Below are 22,278 nucleotides of genomic sequence, written 5' to 3' on the forward strand. Positions count from 1 at the left end.
AGCCGTGACAGAATGTTTCAAATACCTTTTCAGGCTATGTGTTCTACATCAAGAGGTAATTAAGATAATGAGTGCTAAAGTTCCTTTCTCCCATCACTAAGAGCACAAGGAAGTTGTTTAAAACCAGGCCAGTTGCTGATCAATATGATGGGCACATGAGCTGTTAATGTTCCAAACCCCCCCCCCCCCCCCCCACCTCTTCAGTGCTAAGGGTAAAAGAGTAGAGATTGAGATTAATTTAGACAGTTCTTACAAAGAAATGTCATGGGCAAGATAAGTTGATAGCTTTCTCCTTCAATGCTATAAGATTGTTTTCTGTTTACAGTTTATGAATTATGCTGTATTGGTCTCACTGGCTTATTGTTTCTTTTTCTTTCTGTTGCTGATTTCCACCAGATACATTTCCTTTTGTTTTAATTGACTCCTCCTATTCAGTCTGAATGAAACATAAGACTTGCCATTTCTTCATAACTACTGCAATATTGCAGGAGTAACTCCCTGCTAACAGGAAAAAGGAGCATTTGGCCCTCCAGGGAGTGTCAGTACAAGCACCTATAGTATTCTGATCTTAACCTATTCTGATGCAAAGTCAACCAAGTGCCTCCGTCTTGATGTAACGATTATCATTTGAGTATAGATTAGTAAAATTGAAAATATGGCCTGATAGTTTTACCAAAAAAAGTTGAGGGAAGTTTAAAAGGGGATTTTGTGCACATACACGTTAAGTCTGAATTGCTAATAAATGGACGCTGGACACTGAAGAACACAAGGCACAGGAAATTCTGGGCTATAAGCTGTTAATGTTATGGTTGGCCTTTGAATGAAGAGATGCAGAAATGAATTGCACACCTGAATTAAATAATTAGTTGTGTTTATCACTTTGAAAAGCTTTCCTTTATAATTCAAGAATTAGACGAAATCATTTGCAAAAATGTTTTGAATAATTTGATAGGTCTTGTCCAGGAAGATTTTGCAAAATGATCTTTATACCATCTTGCGACTTGTTTATGAGTACGTGTCCGCCTGTGCAGTTAGGATTTCTTGCTCTAGTTCAACTGTGTTAGATCAGGTGCACATCTGACAGAAATTTGTAAGAAGTAGCATCGTGCCCAATATGTCAAATCATGGATCTTGAGCACAAATTGATCTTATTTGTTCAAGTACAATAGTAAGTGTCAAATCCAAGGCAACACTCAGATTACTTCAGCACATGGGTTACTGGAATACATGTTTTTTCTTAGAAATAGGTACCCCTGAATCCAAGAAAGTCTAATTAATCTTGACAAATATCCTATTTACTAAGTCCTGTTCTGGCTACCACAACTTTAGCAAGAAGGTCAAGGCCTGGGGACAATGCAGAGAACAGTTACCCTGGGATGAAGGACTTAAGTTACAGAAATTTTGAGAAGCTGGGACAATGGGCACAGGCTGAAACAGTCCAAATAGTAGAGGGTGAGGTAAGCAAGAGGGTATAGGGAGAAGCTTCTTCAAAGGGATTCTCTTTGCTATCCAGTTTGGTTCAATATATTGTTTCTCACCAAATTGACAGTAAATACTGATTGCACTATCCAGCAGATCAGGGACAGCTGTACAGCTATCAGGAAGTAATTTTGACCCAGTGACAGCGAAAGAATTGCAATAGTTCCATGTCTGGATGGTATGAGCTCGGGGGAAGCTTGATGTTGGTACACACTCTAGTCACACCAGCTTTAAAGGCAAAGTACACCTGCTGTAGCCCAGTCCATCACACAATTAATCCTAATACAACTCTACTTTGAGGCTTGAAAAGATGTCATGGTTAGTGTTAGGAGGTGAAGTGGCGCAGGGAGGGGAATTCAGCCATTACCGCCTCAGCTCACAACCCCATGTGGTCCTGACCCCCACTTTGAGATGCTCTGCTCTAGCTTTAACCAGGCGTCAAAACATCCCATGTCTAACTGTGCAAATTTTCTGTTGCCTACCATCGGCAAGGATTCAATGGGAGTAAAATGGGCACCACTAGACTGAGTTTTGACTGATAGAGCTATCTCCTCTGCTTCCAATCAGGCTCCCAAGAAGCTTATCCGATACTTAGACAACCAGGTGGTGAGCACCAAAGGGGAACGATACACTGAAGTCAAGAAAACTGCAAGTGAGGAAATGAAGAAAACCTACATCAACCTTAAACCTGCCAGGAAATATAAATTCCACTGAGATGCCAACTGAGTGCTTCCTGCCAAATCCTCAGTCCCAGCGTGGGCTAACTTCATTCCCTTGTTTCCTGTATCCAATACAGCTCAAGGATAAAATCCTTTTCCTTTCGGAAGTGGACAATGGGTGGGGTAAGAGTGCAAAGTGTACATTTTTCTCTTTCTTACAGATTTCCTTGTTAAGACCCCAGCAATATTTTTTTCCACTGTACATCAATCCTGTGAGCACTGCACTGTTGCAGCCTTGGGCTCTGCATCTGTTGGTATACAAATGCAATAACATTGTACAGCTGAATTCTGACACACTGCTCCAGAACAGCATTATCTAAACATAGCCTTGATGTCAATACTTCAGTAGCTTTTCTTTAACTCTCCTCCCTTGGGATGTAAAGATTTCTGGGTTTGAATGGAGTATTTTTTTAAAAATTGTCCCTCTGTCAATTGATTGGTCAAGCATGGAACACATCACCAGTCCATTGGTAATGTCAAACTGTTTTATTACTGTTTGAGCTCGCTTCAGATGCAACTATGACCAACAGAGCACCTTAAAGGAAAAGTAAAGTCATTTCATTCAGATGCCTCTAACTGCAAGTATACAGAGATGATCATTGAGCTTTTTTTGATAAATTGATCCAGATGGGATTCACTACTTGTTAGAGGAGCTAAAGACAGTATATTTTTAATCAGGAAAGCTGCTTCCCTTTAAAGAATTTGAGTGGAGTAGCCTAGTTGTTATAAACTATTTTATATTAATAGAACTAAAGTTAAAGAATAGGAGCAAGAAAGTTTGAACACGTTACAGATGCACAGTGATCAGGATGAAAATTTTTCAGTAAATGTGGTCACGTTCTGTCCAGAGCTATACCTCACCAGCTGGAATTTGGTTGACAATATTATATTAACATAGCATTTTTAAAATGAGGTGATTTTGCACATAATGATTGAAACAGTGGGGGCAAGTTGAGGCTAGAGATAGTTTTGTTTTAATCACTGTACCTGTCTTTGAAAGAATATGGCAATCTGTAAAGAATTTGTATTGCTTTTATTATAATTTGTTCCCTTATGTTTACAGTGTGTATGATGTTCTGTGGCACTACTGTTCACACCCAGTAAATTTGCTGTGTTGTTTCTCAGTAATAAAATGGATTTTAATAGTTTTGCTATCAGCACGCTGCCTGATACCTTTCATGCACTTCAAGGAAAGGGACCTTCTTCGCTGAACTAGTCTGAGCCAACACGTCACTTCAAGTACACACTGGCTCTGATAGCCTAGTAGCAAACTGCATTACTGTACAAACAATCATTAGAAAGACACTTCATGGCATTGACAATATCACTGTATCAGAACATTAATTGGTTTAAATCAGTATCCTTAATTAAGAATGTTGGTGGTAAGTACTGTGGTTCTTGAGCTCAATTATTCAGGTGAGAAAATAAACTTTAACATTTCCCAGGATGTTCCCAAGTGATTCATAACCACAACACCTTTATTTTGCATCAGCTATTTCTTGGCAAACAAAGGCAGCCAATTTGTGCAGCATGTTCATTAGACAGCAGTGACCAGGACTGAAAGTTGGTCAGGATCTCCAGCCTTTTAGAAACATTAGTCAGAATATCAGCGAGAACATGTGTAATCTTTCATGGCCCAAACCGTTTAGCCTGCCTTCAATGCTGCATTGTAGTTTCAGCTTTATGTCTCAAAGTACTGGAATGGGGCATGGATCCACAGCCTTCTGACGATATGCTTTTTTAAAATAGCTTATGTTTGTGCATTTCAGTTCTAAAATAGTTTTACAATAAATTCCTTACGCTAAAAATATTCATGTCAAGATCATTGAATGTACATCTATCAGGCAGGGAGGGGACCTGTATTCTCAGATGAAGCAAAGGAACAGTATCAGAAATGATAGTGACTGCTGAACTCGAGACTAGAGAAGCTGACATTCACTAGGCAGACAAGATTAGGGGAAATTTACAGGATATTTAAGGTTAAGAGGGTTTCAAAGAGTAAATAAACATCTGTTTCTACTGGCAGGATCATTAGTAATGAGAGTACACTGGCAAATACAGAAAATGCTAGAGAAATTCAAGTTGAGCAATATCTCTGGCTACTGAGTCTAGCATGACTTTTCATGAATAGTAATACTGGACTCAAAACGTTAACTGTTTTACTCTCTCCACAGACAGTGCTAAACCTCTTGTTTCTCCAGCATTCACAGTACCTTGCCTTTAACTGATTTAAGGTAACTAGCCAAAAGAAGAGATATTGAGAAATTTCTTCTTACATGAATTATGATCTGGAATGTGCTGCCTGACAGGATGCTGGAAGCAGATTCAATCACAACATTCAAAAGTATAATACATACTTACTCAAAGGACAGCTTTGCTGGGTTTCGGGGAAGGCGCACAGGTGGTGGGATAGGTCTTGTAGTGAATGTGTTTTATGCCTCCCTTTTGAGGTAAGTTATACAGACTGGCACGTGTGCAGTGCATCAAATAGCAGCCCCCTCTTTAGTCTGAGCCTGGGGATGCCTTTTAGAGCTGACATCAAAACTTGTTACGAACGGCTGCAAAGAATAGGAAATCACTGAGTTGCTTGGTGCTTTATTTGGGCCACTCTGGAACTATGGCCAGTGTTGGAAACGCTGTGGGTGGTTCTGTGCCACCTTTTGTGGAATCAATGTTAACTGATCAGCCATGACCAAATTGAAAGGCCTACTCCCAACAGGCGACTATTAGGGATCAGTTATTACAGACTTAAACTAGTGCAGGGTAAGTTGACTGCCTTTCTAAAAGTGTAGACAGTGAAATAGTTCCTGAAGAAGGTGAATTTAGGGTGCAAATTCACAGTATAAAGAGGAGAATCAAGATAACTTTGTGAAAAGGTAGAACAGAATCCCTATAGTGCAGAGCAGGCCCTGGTACACACTGTTGGCTCTGATACACTAGTGCAGTTTGCTACTAGGCTACAAACAATCATTAGAAAAACACTTCATGCCTTTTGACAATATCGCTGTATCAGAACATTAATTGGTTTAAATCAGCACTGACCCTTGGAGCATCGCACCCAGACCCATATCCCTCTAACCTACTTATTAGACACAAATCTTGAACAATATGGGCAATTTAGCACAGCCAATCTGCACAACTTTGGGCTGTAGGAGGAAACCCACACAGACACAAGGAGAACGTGCAAAGTCCACACAGACAGTTGCCTAAGGCTGGAATTGAACCTGTGTCTTTGGTGCTGTGGGACAGCAGTGCTAACCACTAAACCACTGTGCCAGTAGATGGGGCATTGCTACAAGTGGCTCTTGAAGCTCATCTGTCTGTTCCAAGAAAATCAGTGAGACCAACTCTATGACCATAACCTCACTACCAAATTATTTCCCAAGCTATTAACAGTAGGGAGTTTTCTGGCTTAAATGTGAGTCCTGAAGCCAGGCACAGCTCATTTGTACCTTCACTCCAAGATACAAAAAATAATCTTGTTTCAATTGTTCCAGGATGCTCCTATTCCCCCTGATGAATTCTCTGGTGTCTCGACTCTTGCATCCTCTATTGTGCAGGGTTTACACATCCGTGTGTCTCTTCTGCCACTTGCATGATTTCAAAGGCTCCAATCCCCATCAACGTTTCACTGTGGATATTCTCACCTTCTCCAAACAATCCTCAAGGGTAGCCTGTGGCTCTTCCTTGAAGATGTCCAACCATTTGCCACCACCATTTTTATCCCAGCCAAAAATCCAACCTTAAATGATTTTGAACACATGCTGCAGGTGAAATGTGTTAATACGTAAACCTGTCTTTTTGCAGGATGTAATAAATGCACTTGGTCCTGGATTTACCTGTTGCATTACTAATTTTGTTTAAATAAATTTATTACTTCTGCTTCAAATTAACACAGTCACCTTCACATGCCTCTGTTGCTATGCCTTCCATTGACTATTATTACTAGTCATCAGTTATACTGTACTATGTATAAATGCTCCACCTGTACCTTGCAGACCACATAACCTCTTTTAAAAATAACCTCAAATAGAATAAATACTTAGACCTATTTAGATGAGTCAGATGGACAGGACCGTTGATTCACTGTTAATGTTCAGGCTAATGCAGTTCAGTCTGTAAACAGAAGCAATACCATCGCAGTCCACATAGCCACACTCAATATAAAGTACCAAAAATAATTTACAAAGGAATGTAGTCTCAATGACTCTGCACCACAGCAACCCACTCCTGAACAGGATGTCAGTAACTGGTGTTGATTTCATCTACTGTCACGCTGAGCGATGAGTTATTGCAATGGTGATACGGTAACATTTGACAAAGGATTAGCGGTTCACTGCTGGAATATTACACCATCTACTTTAATCTAAGTTTACGTAACCACCATGAGTTTTGAGTGCATGTATGTGTTTGTGGGGAGGGGGAGTGGGGCTGGGGCGTGGGGATAGGAGAAGGGAGAACCAGTTCAGCTGAATAGTTTAGATCTGAAGGTTGATAAATGGAGCAACACCCACAACATCCTGCAGAAGGACAAGTGCTCGCTGGAGCGGTGGTTGCACGTCAATGTCCACTCCTCTCTTGCGCAAAACTTCTAAACTCCCTTCAGTGATGTTATGACAATGGTTCACTTTCAGTGAGTGGAGTTTCCTGCAATATTCTGCAACTGTCCTGGAAAACACAAGGAGTTGGAAGTCTTTTCTAGTACAGCTCACAGGTACAGCCTGTCACAAAACCATTGACTATGAAGGAGGGGGAGAAAAGAACTAGCATTTGTTAAATGACATTTTTTCCATACAACAGCAGCTGCATTTCAAATCACAATCTTTAAAGCACAATCTTTATCAAAATGCTACTGGTTTACAAACACTTCTTGTTTTTTGTTGGATTGTGAAAGCTCAGAATAAACTGCAGGTAGAAATTTTGACCATATCTTAATTTAACCAAGAACTAGAGATCAGGAGGATCGCATCTATTTCCCATGCGATGATTTGTTGGTGTAATATAATTCCCTAGCTCCTGAAGACAAGCAGCACTGTGATCTGGTCTGTACCTGCCCAGGACCCATTTACATAAGAAGTTACTGATTAACCTGTAGCAATGCTGGGTGGTTTTGTTTTCCCTCTCCAGACCCTGGGGACAATTATGTATTGCTATTGATCTTGTCACACCTATTATAAGCTGATTTTCACAACCCAATACCACCCTCAACGGTACTGTCAGACCCTACCCATCCTTAGTGCTGTAATGCTATTCTAAACCTAATGTACAACCTGAGCTTCAGTTTTATTTTTAGTACATTTACTTCAAGAAAACGAAGTGTGTGGATTTCAGACTAGTTGTACTGGGAAGGTAATGGATCTGATACAAACCAGTGGTTTGCAAGGCCACTTCAGACAGCAGCTGACTGAATCACATGATACCAGTGCAGGTAAGGATGGCAGATTTCCCTCCTTAAAAGACATTAATGAATGAACAGTTTCAATGAACAGGGTCACTTTTTGTTGACTCAAATTTTTCCAAATGCTTTTAAACTCCGAGCTGGACAGATTGAGAATTTGCTTCTGATCATTTTCTTTATTCTTTCATATGATGTGGGCATTGCTGACAGGGAGAAATATTTGTTATCTATTCTGAATTGCCCTTAAATAGTGACTTGCTTAGCCATTTCAGAAGGCAGTTAAGAATCAGTCACATGTAGACCAAACTGAGTAAACAGCAAATTACCTTCCAAGAGTATTAGGGAAGCAGATGGGTTTTTATAACAATAGTATGTTAGTTACCAATACTGAGACTACCTTTCAGTTCCAGATTCATTACCTGAATTCACTTGAAATACCAGTTTTGGGAGCAGGATTTGACCCAATATTCCCACAGCATTAGTCTGGGTCTCTGGATTACTGGGCCAATAACAATACCATTATGCCATCTTCTCCCAACTGTGAATCCAAAATTGTAAATAACTTATCCATTGCACACATTTCTAACAATTGGTTGGCACACCCTAATCTATTTATGGAGGGACACTTTACTGACATCCAGACCTTTGCTCCTTACCTCATGCACTCATTCCTCAGGCGGAGACAGCCAGTCAGATCAAGGTGTTCTAGCTCACTGCACTGTTTCGCCACCTCCTGCACCGAGATATCACTGAGGTTTGCGTTGACCGCTAGAGACAGGGACCTGATCTTTCGACACTTCCGGACAAGGTAACAGACGGCTTCGTCGTTCAGTTGCTTGCAGGCAGTCAGGTCAACTGACAGAAGCTGGCAGCAGCGATCAGCCAGGCTCCGCAGGGAGAGGGGATCCACCCAGTCGCATTGCCTGAGGGAAAGGTGCCGCAGGTTGGGGCAGCTCAGGGACAAGGCAACCAGAGACCGTCGGCTGAGACCTCGGCAGCCCGTGATGTCAACCTTCTCCAAGTGATGATTCTGACCAATCACTGGTAGGAGTTCACTATCCGTCAGCCAATCAGAGCAGCTCCCTACCATCAGGTGGTGAAGTACTGTGTTGTCTTTCAGTATTTTGCAGAAAGCATGTTGAGGGATGGTAGTCCCGACCTGAACGCAAATGAGGGGAAGAAAGAAAAGGAGTAAATATTTTAAAATCTCTCGTTTTGTCCCTCAAAAACCATCAATCATTCCATACTGGCCCAAATTCCTACTGTCACCTGCTGGTTACCCAAGGTGATGTAAATGCTAGTGTTCTATTCACCACACAAACCTCCTCCCTCTTCATTGGGATATCCCTCTACCGCCTTCATTTGTTTATGCAGCTTCCCAGTAAATGGCTAAAGATCCTGCTATTCCCCATCCACCACATCAGGAAGTTGCAGTACAGGTGAAATCTAGGACCTACCACTTAGATGCAATGCGGAGTCCAGAGTTGGCAGCCTTTTTATACATCCCCAGCGCCCTCCATCAGCTCCTGTTTGTGATAAACTGTGTAAAGCTGTCTCAATCAGTTAACAAAGGTGAGTGGCATCAAATTCCCAAAACATTTAGTATTCACAAGGGTTACTGCACTCCATATTGTCTCAAAACAGCAGGCTGCCTTGCTCAGGCCACAATCCCACTGTGAAATAAATAAGTGAAAGATAGTTTCTGTTTTTTTTCATGTTGTTTATTTTTAATATTTTAACAATTCTCCAATTCTTTCAGCCACTACACTGGCCACTTCCATTTAGAAGAACCCTGTGCTTGAACTGGATCGCAAAATTCTCTGGATACCGAGACTCATCACTCAGGCTGTCCTGCAGTTTGGAACAAAGCAATTTTATCAATCTCTTCTTTAAGACTGATACGTTGTATGGTACTCACCAATGTCTGGCAAAACATCTCTCTCCCTGCAGTATACATAACAACAGAGCCATACCCAAGCCCTAATCAGAAGCAAACTTTCGTGTGGTGAACTCTTAACCCCTTGATCCCCTAACTCCAAAGAGCTGATGACTGGGGACAAGAGGAGAAAGTAGAATATTCCATCTTTCCCATGTGGCACAGTCCTAATTATAAAGTCAGAGAATCTAATAGCACTAGGGAGACCATTCATCCCGTTACACTTACGCCAGCTCTTTGGAACAGCAATCAAATCAATATTGCTCCAGTGTTCTCTCACCATTTTCTGCAACTGTTCTCTTTTTCAAGTTCCAATTTTTTTTCTGAAAACCACAACTTATTTTGCCTTCCTGCCCCCACAACCCCTCCTCACTTTCAGACAGTGAATTTCAAATCAACAATATGACCCTGGCCAATAGTAAGCTTCCCAACCCACTGTCCATTCCCCTGCTGAAGAACTATTCACAGGAGCTGGCAGGTAGGCGCTGTGTCCCCAGCAAGTTACCTGCGAGGTGTCCAGAGTGTGGTAGTTTGCCAAGTAAAGCTGGATCAAGGTGTGGAACTGTTTGCTAACCCGTTGCAGGCAGACCAGCTGGCACAGCGGGAGGTGGCACAGGACATGGGGAACCAGCACATCCTCCCAGGGCAGCTCCAGAAGCTGGCACCTGGATTGGAAGAAAGACAGTGTGAAGCAGGAACAAGATACAGTGGTTGCCCAATTGAAATCCAGCAGAGAACAAGCTTGTTACATATCCTAATGATGTCCCAGAGCGCTGAATGCCAATGGATTACTTCTTCAAAGATTCCAGTCACTGCGACCAAATTGATAGAGGTTCTCACAAACAACAAGACAAGTGCCCGGTTAACTTGCTTTGTGAATATGTTGGTGGAGTGAAAAGCATCAGGCAATGTCTCAGCAGGCAGCAATAACATGTGAAGCACATCAAAAGTTTATACAAAAGGCTATGGATGTCTGGGTTGATGCAAAGGCTGAAATCTAAGCACCAAATCTAGACATTCTTTCCCAAATTTTAACTGCTATGTATATATTATTTTGCCCACAAACCCAGAGGACTCTCATAACCACTTCTAAATTTCAATGTACATGCCATTGTACCATAGGATATATCACAACTTTGGTGTCAGGACATTGGGTGGGGGAAGGCAGCATATTTCTTAAATGTGAGAGATTGGAAAGTATTGATGTACTCAGGTTCAGAATCCTTCAGTGACTAGCTCACCATCTACAACCATCCACCATCTACAAGGCACAAGTCAGGAGTGTGATGGAATTCTCCTAACTTGCCTAGATGAGTGCAGCTCCAATAACACTGAAGTAACTTGACACCAGCCAGGACAAAGCAACCCGCTTGATCTGATATATATATATATATGTATATAGCAGTTAAAATTGGGGAAAGAATGTCTAGATTTGGTGCTTAGATTTCGGCCTTTGCATCAACCCAGACATCCATAGCCTTTTGTATAAACTTTTGATGTGCTTCACATGTTATTGCTGCCTGCTGAGACATTGCATGATGCTTTTCCCTCCACCAACATATTCAAAAAACAAGTTAACTGGGCACTTGTCTCATTGTTGCTTGTGGGATCCTCTATCAATTTGGTCACAGTGACTGGAATCTTTGAAGAAGTAATCAACAAAGCATCCATACCATCAACACCAATGCTTCAGGAGCAGCAGTGTGTACCATCTACAAGATGCACTGCAGGTTTTCACCAAAAATCCCTAGACAGCATCTTCCGAACGCACAACCATTTCCATCTAGAAGGACAAGGGCACGAGAACACCACCAACTCCAAGTTCCCCTCCAAGCCTCTCACCATCCCAACATGGAAATATATTGCTGCTATTCCTTCACTGTTGCTGGGCCAAAATCCTGGAATTGTCTTTCAGATGGCATTGTGGGTTATCCTTCAACACATGGACAGCAGTTCAAGAAGACAGCTCAAGACCACCTTCTTGAGGCCAACTAGGGACGGGCAATAAATGTTGGCCAGCCAGTGACGGCACATCCCACAGGTGTATAAAACAAAGACAAAGGGCCCTGGGGGTCCTTATTCACTGTCCATCACTGAAAGCTTGGGCAGCACTTTGGTTCAGTGGTTAACACTGCTGCCTCACAGTGCCAGAAGCCCAGTTTCGATTCCACCCGCGGGCAAGTGTCTGTGTGGAGCTTGCACATTCTCCGTGTTTGTGTGGGATTCCACTGGATGCTCTGGTTTCCTCCCACAGTCCAAAGATATGCAAGTTAGCTAGATTGGCCATGGTAAATTGCTTACAGTGGCTAGGAATGTGCAGGTTAGGTAGATTAGCCATGGGAAATGGAAGGTTACAGGGATTGTTGTTGGGGATGGGGGTATCAGGGGTGGGATGCTCTTTATAAGGTCAGCGTGGACTTGATGGGCTGAATGGCCTGTTCCCACACTGTACAGATTCTATATTGCAGATGGAGGAAGACAAACAATGAGATGCTGCACTTTCGAAAGGCAAATCAGGGCAGGACTTATAAACTTAATAGTAAGATCCTGGGGAGTGTTACTGAACAAAGAGACCTTGGAGTGCAGGTTCATAGTTCTTTGAAACTGTAGTTGCAGGTAGACAGGATAGTGAAGAAGCCATTTGATTACTTCTGCCTTTATTGGTCAATGCATTGAGTAAAGGAGTCAATGCATAGTGTACATTTTTGGTCCCCTTATCTATGGAAGGATACATTAGTCACAAACAGCAAAGATTAATGAGATTAATCCCTGGGATGGCAGAATTATTCTTTTGAGGAGAGACTGAGAAAACTACCTATCTTCTCTGGAGTTTTGAAAAGCTTTATAGAATTGCTACAGGGTTCAACAGATTAGATATAAACAGGATGTTGCCCTGGCCATTTAGGTAGGACTGAGGTGAGGAGGAATTTCCTCTCAGAAAATGCTGGATCTTTGAAGATCTCTATCCTAAAGGGCTGTGATAATCAATCATTCACAGGTTCAAGACACAAAACCTCAAGATTTTTGGATACAATTGCCATCAAGAGATATGGAGATAGTGCAAGGTAGCGGCATTGCAGGAGACACTCAGCAATGAACTAACTAAATGGTGGAGCAGGATCTATGGGCTGAATGGCCTGCTTGTGTTTCTTTGTGGCCACCCCTGATAACTACCCAAGAGGAAACATGGCTCCTGCAGGAAAGGGCGTTGAATTGAACAGTGCACCTGCACTCACTCACTAAGCTGTTTCTCAGCCAACTCAGTGACACAGATATCACACCGTCCAGCTCGTGGAGGCTGGCATTTGTGTGAAAGCCTTCAAGTCCCCTCAGCGCTTCCCTGTTACATCTGTGGCTCAGTCTGCTCTCTCCAATGTCTTTCCCAAATAGACTCACTTATTCTGCCAAATAAAAAATGAAAGATCTCCAGATGCTGTAAATCAGGAACAAAAACAGAAAAAACTCAGCAGGTCTGGTAACATGTGAGAAGGAATAAGCAGAGTTCATGTTTTGGGTCCAGAGACCGCTTCTGAAATGTTGTTTTTTCCGTCACAGATGCTGCTAGACCTGCTGAGCTTTTCCAGAAACTTCTGTTTTTGTCACTCACTTTGCCTCCTGGCTGCTGAATGCCCTTGCCAGAAGAAAAGATCCTGGTCCTGGAAAAATCACTGCAGGAATTATCATAGCCACCAATGCCTCTCAGGCCTGTAGAAACAGGAAGATATTGGGAGCAGCGAGGAACTGGTTTGAGCCACAACAGGGCAGGGGGATGCTCTGAACAGCAGAGCTGGTAACCAAACTTAATGAACACACAGAGTCATTCAGTAGTGCAGAGGATTGCTGAAAACGTCTGTTTTGTCAAAGCTTTTTGTTTTGCACTCATCAAGACATTTTTCAAGAATACAAATTCAAGAGGAAAACCAACATCTATACTGCACGAGAGGAAACTGCTTACTGGGTGGCATATGAACTGTGGAGAATATACCCATTGATGCTGATTGACAGCTAACAGCCAGGCTTTGTTTAAAATTTAAACCAGATAGGTTGACTGATTAGTTCATTTCTTTGCTAAGTCGTGCCCTCAGAATGACTGTCACCTATTTTGTTGAGTTGAAACATGTTCAGCGTTTGTTCACGCTCTGTTTGCAAAGGACTGGGCCCCGTATATTGATACATTTAGCTTCCAGCATGTAGGTGCATCACACTGAGACCGATTGATGATCTTAAATTGGCTGTCAGCATGTTGTAAAGAATGAAAATACACCAAAACCTTCACTACAAGTTTGCTTCCCTGACACTCAGACAGTATTGATGGAGAAATGTGGCACTGTGAGTTTTACAGCAGGTTTTCCGTTGTTTTAAGTATTTGTCCAGTAGTTGGGTCAGCAATCACTTTGGTTGAACATGAATATTTACCACTTTTTAAACAATTATATAAACACAAGCAAAAAGGTGAGCGAACCAATGCAGCAAAATATGATCAATTATATGCAGAGACATTAACATCAGGAGTAAAATGCTTCAGAGTAAAATGGTTCGGGGCATTCAAGACTGTAAGGTTTTGATGTAGTAAATCCACTGCCTGAATGGACACATCTCCAACATCACTCAGGAAGGTGTCATCACCTAAGACGATGCAGCCCGCTTGACAGGTATTCCATCAAACACTTTAACATTCACTCTCTCCCTCCTCCATTGATGCACTATGACAGCGTACAACATCAATAATACATACTGCAGCAACTCGCCTAGGGTCCTGAGACAGAACCTGCCAAAACTGCAATCACTAACACCCAAAAGAACAAGAGCAGCCACAAGGGAACACTACCATAGAGTCATTAGAGCTGTACAGCATGGAAACAGATCCTTTGGTCAAACCTGTCCATGCCGACCATTTGGCCCATATCCCTTTCAACCCTTCCTATTTACATACCCAACTAGAAGCCTTTTAAATATCCTACTTCTCCCTCCACCACTTCCTCTGGCCGCTCATTTCAAACATGCACCAACCTCTGCATGAAAAAGCTGCCCCTTCGAACCCCTTTTAAATTTTTCTCCTCTCACCTTAAACCTATGCCCTCTAGGTTTGGACTCCCCCCACCCCAGGGAAGTCCACTACGCCTCCAATTTTGGTGTTATCTGCAAACTTAGTAACCATATGTTCAATGTTCATATCCAAATCAACCACCTGTGAATTCCCCCCCAAAATCTTACACCATCCCGACTTGGAAATATGTCATTCCTTCACAAGTCAAAATTCTGGAATTCTACTCCTACACCACATTGACTGCAGCATTCCAAGAAGGCAGCTCACCACCATCTTCTCAAAGACAATTAGGAACGAGCAACAAATACTCACCTAGCCAGCAACACCTATATCCCACGAAAGAAGCCTAAAAGAAAGAAAAACTTTTTCCACTGGTCTGAGTTTAAAGGCAATGCCAAAAGCAGAGAGAGCTTCAAAGTGACAGCAGTTGGTATGATATGGGCAGTAACAATAAAGGAAAACATACAGATTAGGAACGGAAGGCCATTCTCCCCCTCAAGCCTTCTCCACCAAGTGATGATCATGGATGAACTGATCATGGCATTAACCCATATACCCATCTACAGCCCATAACATTTTGATTCCCTTGTCATCAAGAATCTTGACAATATTTTCTAAATTCTTGAATTTAAAAAGATATTCAACGACTGTGCCTCCACCACTTTCAAGGGAGAATTCCACATGCACAAAGCCTTAAGAGAAAAAGGATTCCTATCTTCATTTTAAGTGAGAAACCCTTTATTTTTACAATTCCCTGCTGGGAGAACCACTTCATAAAGTAAGGTTTAAAAGCTGACGGGGAATAGCAGAAAGGAGAAATTGTTCTTTTAGCTCTTGCGTGCTATGTAACACCAGGTATATCCAGATACCATCACATCATTCTCACTGTGGGACAAACAGGATGTTCTACTGTAAAATGCCCTTTACCTGGTGAAGTTCACTTGACAGCAAGTGCTTAATCCCATCAGACATACATGTACACACATACATCAGGCCCATTTCAAATATCACCTAAAGTCGCCACCTGGTTACGCACTACATCATGCACATTTTGAGCAGACTGTCTGGAATTTCTAAAATACAGATCAGATACCAAAAGTCCAATTTTCTTCCCATGATTTGCACACATTTTTTATTCATACATTTAGACTATTTTCATCAGTGATAAACTCAGTCCCCAGCCTGACCACTGAACCATGGTGACCTGAAGTCATTATCACACCTTCTATCTTCCTACAGACTGTGGGAGCATTTGGTCCTAGTACTCACAGGCAGTCTGCTTACACACATCTTCACTTTTAATATCAACCAAACTTGACACCTTTCCCACAAAAACCCAATCCCCACCTGCTGTATCAGAGATAATAGGAGCTGCAGATGCTGGAGAATCTGAGATAACAAGGTGTAGAGCTGGATGAACACAGCAGGACAAGCAGCGTCATAGGAGCAGGAAGGCTGATGTTTCAGGCCTAGGCCCAAAACGTCAGCCTTCCTGCTCCTATGATGCTGCTTGGCCTGCTGTGTTCATCCAGCTCTACACCTTGTTATCCCACCTGCTGTGGTTGGGTGCTGACTGTGTATGACATCAACAGGGAGCTGAACTGGTTCGTGGCTAAGACAAAATTTGTACCATAAAGCAGAGAGACGGATAAGAGCTTGAGGAATGTCATCACTTGTGCTGGTCAAACACCAATGGGTGTTGTAGAGGAATTTTAAAGGTTGTTTCCCACCAGACAGCCCTCCCAACCAACCAACTAGTTTCAAATGCTTTTGTCTCTCCCATTTAGCCAGTTGCAAGAAGTGAGGGAAAGGACAAGGTAGGAAGTGTCTGGTTATGACACACTGACTCCATGAGTGTTGGCAACTAAATCAATCAGCTAAAGCCATTCCCTGTCCAATCATTTCACACTGGTGACAGAAAAGGAAGGCAGATCTGCACATGGCCATAGCACAGGGACTGACTCCTGGCTCATGATAATCAGTGAATGAAGACAAAGTTCTGGAACTGCAAAACAGGGCATGGTGCCCATGATGATGAAAAATATGAAATGCCTGCTCGAACTTAGTCCTATAACCAAAACATTGCCCACCCTTATTTAGATATTGCCATGTCTCAAGTGTCTTCCAGCATTTGCTGTTTGGATTTCAAATGTGTTTAACACCCACTTCACCTGCATCGGTCAGATATGGTGGAGCGTAGAACCTACCATAAAGGGCTCATCATCAGTTCAATTTTTCTGAATTTCCAGAAAACACAGAAAGGGGCTGAAGTCTCCCAGCAGGCAGAAAAGGTGGGAATGCAAAACATCTCCATCCTGGGGAAAAGGTCAGAGGTGATAAAGGTGGTACACACCTCTAGTTTGGGAGACAGGAAATAAGGCATCTCCTGGCCCTGGGAATGGTAGAGATGCAGGAGACATCACCCCCCAGAGGGAGGGAGGGTTAGCTGGTGGGACACATCCTCCTCTGTTCCCACACCACCTCGCCGAGGAGTTAGATGGTGGGACACATTCCTTCGCAGAGAAAGGCTGGAGGGTGAGACCTCCATCTCTGTCTACCTCCCCCGCCAGGGGAAACAACGTGGGACATTTGTCCTTCCCTTGGGGAAGGATTATAGCGTGGGACATCAATCCACGGGAAGGGTCACAACGATGGACAGACTGCCCCATGAGAAAGGTTACAATATGGGGTAGATTCCTCTCTCCCTCCCCGGGCCGTATACCCCCACCATCGCTCGAACTGACCCACTCGGAAGCTGTAAACGCCCGTGACTCCTCACCTGCTGCTCTCACCTGTCTCCATGACACTCACCGCGGCACTTCCGGCTGGCGTCACCGCCTCTCAGCTCCGCCCAGGCCACCGCCGTCAGCTTCCCCCAAACCCGCTACTGAGTCCGCCCTCTGGCGGCCCCTGATCTCAACAGCAGCTTGTGGTCCTTTACCTGGAACGCTGCAGGTGACGAGGTCATATTACTGTGTAATGGGTACATCGTCCAGCTTAAAGTTTCTCAGATTTAAGGATTATATACACACACACACACACACACACACACACATATATATAAAATATGTATAAATACATATAAATGAATCAAAACTGTTGTATGTTTGGGTGGCGCAATATGAGCATTTATGCGCATTATTGCAGAATTTAAATACAAGCGAAATATTGCGGATGCTGGTAGTCTGAATTAAAAACAGAAGGTGCTGGAGAACTTAGCAAGTCTGACAGCATTTGTGGCAGGAGGAATGAAATTAATATTTTGAGCTGGACAGGTCTCTTGTTCGGAATCCTATATTTACATTTTTGGATTAGTTTCAGAAGTTCATCCGAGACCATTTTGTTCCATGGTTTGTGGATATTACTGTCAAGACTGACACTTATTGTCGTGATGTCATTTTTTGGGGATGTGATGGTTGCCATTCCTAATTGCCCTTAAACCGAGTGGCTTCCGTGACAGTTGCAGAACGCTGTCAAGAGACAACCACGTTGCTATGGGTCAGACCAGGAAAGGATGGCAGATTTCATTCCATAACGGACATTAGTTAATGAGATGGGTTTTACAGCCGTTAATGATAGTTGTTATGGTCATTGTTAGACCAGCTTAATGTTCAAAATTGATGAATTGAATATAAATTCCTCTAGTTGCCATGGTGTGATTTGAACCAAACTCTCAGGATGAACATGCTAGATCTTAAACAAGAAAAAGTGTCTCCCCCATATCTCCATTGTGTCATTTAGCAATGTGTTTAAATCTGTGCACTCTAATTCTCCATCCTTCCACCATTTAGAACAGCTTTCCCTGCCTACTTTATCCAGACTGTTCAAAATTTTGAATGCCTCTACCAAACTTACCCTTAGCCTGTCTTCTTCAAGAAAAACAGTTCCTAATTCTCCAACCTCCAAATAACTAAGGTTCCTCATCTCCTCAGCTATTAACATTAATCTTAAATGCAACTTTTTTGGAAGCCTTCATATGCTTCCTGTTTATCTCAGTTGCCTGGTTTGTAATGCAGTGTGATGCTAACAGCATGGGTTCAATTCCTGCACTGCCTGAGGTCACCATGAAGAAGCTCAACTTCTCCCCTCACCTGAGGCATGGTGGCCCTCAGATTAAACCACCACCAGTTGCCTTTCTCTCTCTCTAGTGAGATAGCAGCCTTAAAGCAGGTGACTTTATCCCTTTTTTATATCATATGATTATACAACACAATATATAATTAGGTATTATACATGTATTTCATTATATGAGTCCTAAAGTGTGGCCCAAAACTGGAAGCAGTTCTCCAATTGAGGTCTAACAGTGGTTTGCACCATTTTAACTTCTTTGCTCTTGGATGGAATCAAACCTATCCTTCGACCAGCATCACCAAAGTTAGCTCTGTGTTTGTGGGATCTTGCTGTGTGCAAATTATTCTATGTACTTCACTTGGATGTTGACTACACTTCAAAAGTACCTCATTGATTGCAGTCCAAAAACAAAAGCCACAGTTGAGTGCTCCACTGTCCCCTATGGGGCCATGAGAGAACTTACACCCAGACAGGGGCTCAGTTTAATATCTGATCCAAGCATCAGCACCTTTAATAAAGTGCATTGACTCAGTACAGCACAAGCACCTGAAATAGGATTTAGACACACAGTGTAATTCAGAATTAGCAGGGCTGCCTAGTGACTGCTAATAGGTCAAGGTTTGATTAAGTGTTGGATTAATTAACACTGGGACAGGAGGTAAGCACTGTGAATGTGTAAAACAAATATCAGCTGAAAGCTGCTGAGTGGGCACTGCTAAAAGCCCAATGCAGCACTTCCTATGAACAAAGAGCTGGAATATTCTGGGATTCACTGTGTGTATTGACACTAAATGCTCATTCCAGAAACACTGGTGTGTACAATAGGTTCCAGGGTCAGCAATAAAAACTGAGCGAGCATCACAAACCAGCAAATTTGAAGCACACTGCCTCAAATTTGCCTGAAAGTCTTGGGCATAGCAACATGAACAGCCTCAATCAGCTGAAACAGGGCTCCAAGCAAACTCGTTTATAAAATGATGATAACAAAGTGTGGGGCTGGATGAAAACAGCAGGCGAAGCAGCATCTTAGGAGCATAAAAGCTGACGTTTCGGGCCTAGACCCTTCATCAGAAAAGCTTTGTGCCGGGTGTGGTGGGTTTGGAGGGGAGTGTGGAGTGGACAAGGGAGTCACGGAGAGAGTGGTCTCTCCGGAAAGCAGACAGGGGTGGGGATGGAAAATGGCTTGGGTGGTGGGTTCGGATTGTAGATGGCGGAAGTGTCGGAGGATGATGCGTTGTATCTGGAGGTTGGTGGAGTGGTGTGTGAGAGCGAGGGGGATCTTCTTGGGGCGGTTGTGGCGGGGGCGGGGTGTGAGGGATGTGTTGCGGGAAATGCCGGAGACGCGGTCAAGGGCGTTCTCGACCACTGCGGGGGGAAAGCTGCGGTCCTTGAAGAACGTGGATATCTGGGATGTGCGGGAGTGGAATGCCTCATCGTGGGAGCAGATGCAGCGGAGGCGGAGGAATTGGGAATAGGGGATGGAATTTTTGCAGGAGGGTGGCTGGGAGGAGGTGTATTCTAGGTAGCTGTGGGAGTCGGTGGGCTTGAAATGGACATCAGTTTCTAGCTGGTTACCTGAGATGGAGTCTGAGAGCTCCACACTTTGTTATCTTGGATTCTCCAGCATCTGCAGTTCCCATTATCACTCTCTCTCTATCCTTGACACTTTGTCTCTTTCATTAATCTATCTCCTCCCCGTTCACACAGCTAAAACTGGACTGCAGCACTTAAAGAAGGCAGCTCACCACACCTTCTGAATGGCAGCTAGGGACAGACAATAAATGATGGCCCAGCCCACCCATGCCATGCATATATATAAGGTTTATACAATATCCAAAGATTATCCAATGAAATGTACACATGAGGACAGAGTGCTGAGTGCAGGAAACTCAGACAATTGTGGTACAATAACAGATCTCTGTTGGTGCTGAGGCAGAATAATCACAGGATACTGGGGAGCTGGGGGATGGTGCACTAGGAGTGAAAGAGAGTGAGTGACAGAAACATCTAACAAGTTATTCTTACTGCTGGTGATGTCTCTGCCAGTCTGTTCTCTGTCACTTTCTGCCCAGAAGGTCCTAGTTGCTTCTCTGTATGAGTTTACAGTTCAGACACTGGATGGAGCTCCTGTGTCTCTGCGACAGTATCAAGGGAAGATCCTGCTGGTTACCAACTTGGCCACGTTCTGAGGGTCAACAATACCACAGGTAAAGATCGGCTCTGTTGTTCAGTGTCGAGGATGCTTGTGTGCCTCAATGCAATGTTTTACTGGACTCTGCATGGTGTAGTGGTTATGTTACTGGACTAGAAATCTAGAGGACTAGTAATGTATGCTCAAATCCTGCACTTAAATTATATTGATTGTGTTTTAAAAGGTCAGGAATTTAAAGCTAGTCTCTGAGATGGTGATCATGATATTATATGTCATAAAAACTGATCTGATTCACAAATTTCCTGTCACGAAAGGCAATCTGTTGCCCTTACCTGGCCTGGTCTACATGTGACTCGGGATCCAGGTTAATGGCTGCAGTCCTGGTTCAGATAGGAGACACATTGTGCTTGACTCTGAACTGCCCTCTGAAACAGTTTGAGCAAGCCACTCAGTTGTAAGGCCATTCGGGATGAACAGGCAATGCTGGCCTTGTCACTAATGTCCACAACTGAACAACAATTAAGACAGAAAATAAATTTTGAGGTTTTGATCACTTCTCAAATTCTGCACCAATATAAATTTTTATTCAACCTATTTTTCCTAGTCAACATGTTCAGAAGTGTCTCTGATGTAGGTGGGACTTGAACACAGGCCTCCTGGTTTAGGGGTAAGGATGCTATCATGGCACTACAGAGCCCCTTCTGCTTCAAAATATCTCTCCCAAAAAGGAGGTTTTCGCCTGTAAATCAATCTCTGGATAATGAATAGCTAGATTTAGGACAATTTTGGCTCATTTGGCAATCATTTTGGTTTATTTCACCTAGATGAGGTTGATGCTAGTCAGCTTAGTTAGTTTAATTAAGTGGTTATTTTTGACCAATGTGGACACATTGGTCTGAAGGGCCTTTTCTGTGCTGTAGGCCTCTATGATTCTAAGCTGCAATTGCCATCCCCCTCATAATTGTTCTCTTGCTTTCATTCAACAGTTTCACAAGCTGAACACCTTGATGGATAATCTTTCCGAATTGCCATTCACTGTTTTGGGTTTTCCCTGTAACCAGTTTGGACAAGAGGATCCAGGTGAGAAGGAGACATCAGTTCCCCGATGGTAGGGTGACCTGACACTATAAATCCTTGTTGGTAAATTGTCACTGACTTTGCCATTATTCAGCTGGTGAATCCCAGTCATTTACAATTTTAAGGTGGTGACAGAGCTGACAGAAAGGTATCTGCAACTTGTGCTGAAACGTATTGCCAAAGTGGCCAGTGCCTGCGGCCATATTGTGACCTTTGACATGGGAAAATTGACCGGTTGTCATAAAAAACACAACAAACAATCATAAGAACAAGCAGTGAAAGTTCAGAACAGGGATACATATTGTTAGTGCAGTGATAATAAATTAAGACGTTCTAGTGCAGTACTGTGGGAGTGCTGCACTGTAAAGATGAGCTTCAGATGAGACGTTAAACTGAGGC

The 22,278-nt window shown here is 42.9% G+C and overlaps 2 protein-coding genes across 2 annotated transcripts in view; one reads left to right on the top strand and one right to left on the bottom strand.

Annotated features, from left to right (window-relative positions):
• The window catches only part of LOC125467481 (CUE domain-containing protein 2-A), a 64,156-nt gene that overhangs the window by 35,567 nt on the left and 6,311 nt on the right, over positions 1-22,278 (top strand). Inside the window, exon 9 of the mRNA XM_059640398.1 lies at positions 21,789-21,882. Within this exon, the coding sequence (XP_059496381.1) occupies positions 21,789-21,882 (94 nt within the window). The remainder of the gene's footprint in view (positions 1-21,788; positions 21,883-22,278) is intronic.
• On the bottom strand, positions 208-17,460 carry fbxl15 (F-box and leucine-rich repeat protein 15). Its single transcript, XM_048563353.2, has 4 exons — positions 17,359-17,460; positions 10,038-10,197; positions 8,253-8,755; positions 208-6,866 (listed from the first exon to the last, which is right to left on the bottom strand). The coding sequence occupies exons 1-4, from the start codon at positions 17,379-17,381 to the stop codon at positions 6,677-6,679; spliced, it is 876 nt and encodes a 291-aa protein (XP_048419310.1). The 5' UTR covers positions 17,382-17,460; the 3' UTR covers positions 208-6,676.

Source organism: Stegostoma tigrinum, chromosome 37 (assembly GCF_030684315.1).
Source record: "Stegostoma tigrinum isolate sSteTig4 chromosome 37, sSteTig4.hap1, whole genome shotgun sequence".
NCBI lineage: Eukaryota > Metazoa > Chordata > Chondrichthyes > Orectolobiformes > Stegostomatidae > Stegostoma > Stegostoma tigrinum.

What these genes read in the sequence shown, in the direction of transcription:
- fbxl15 (XM_048563353.2), bottom strand. Translation starts at nt 17,381, where the DNA reads ATGGAGACAGGTGAGAGCAGCAG. An exon ending in GAGACAGGTGAGAGCAGCAG is followed by an intron (nt 10,198 to 17,358) that starts GTGAGGAGTCAC and finishes CTTCCAATCCAG; the next exon opens with GTGCCAGCTTCTGGAGCTGC. An exon ending in CTGAGGAATGAGTGCATGAG is followed by an intron (nt 6,867 to 8,252) that starts GTAAGGAGCAAA and finishes TGTGTTTTCCAG; the next exon opens with GACAGTTGCAGAATATTGCA.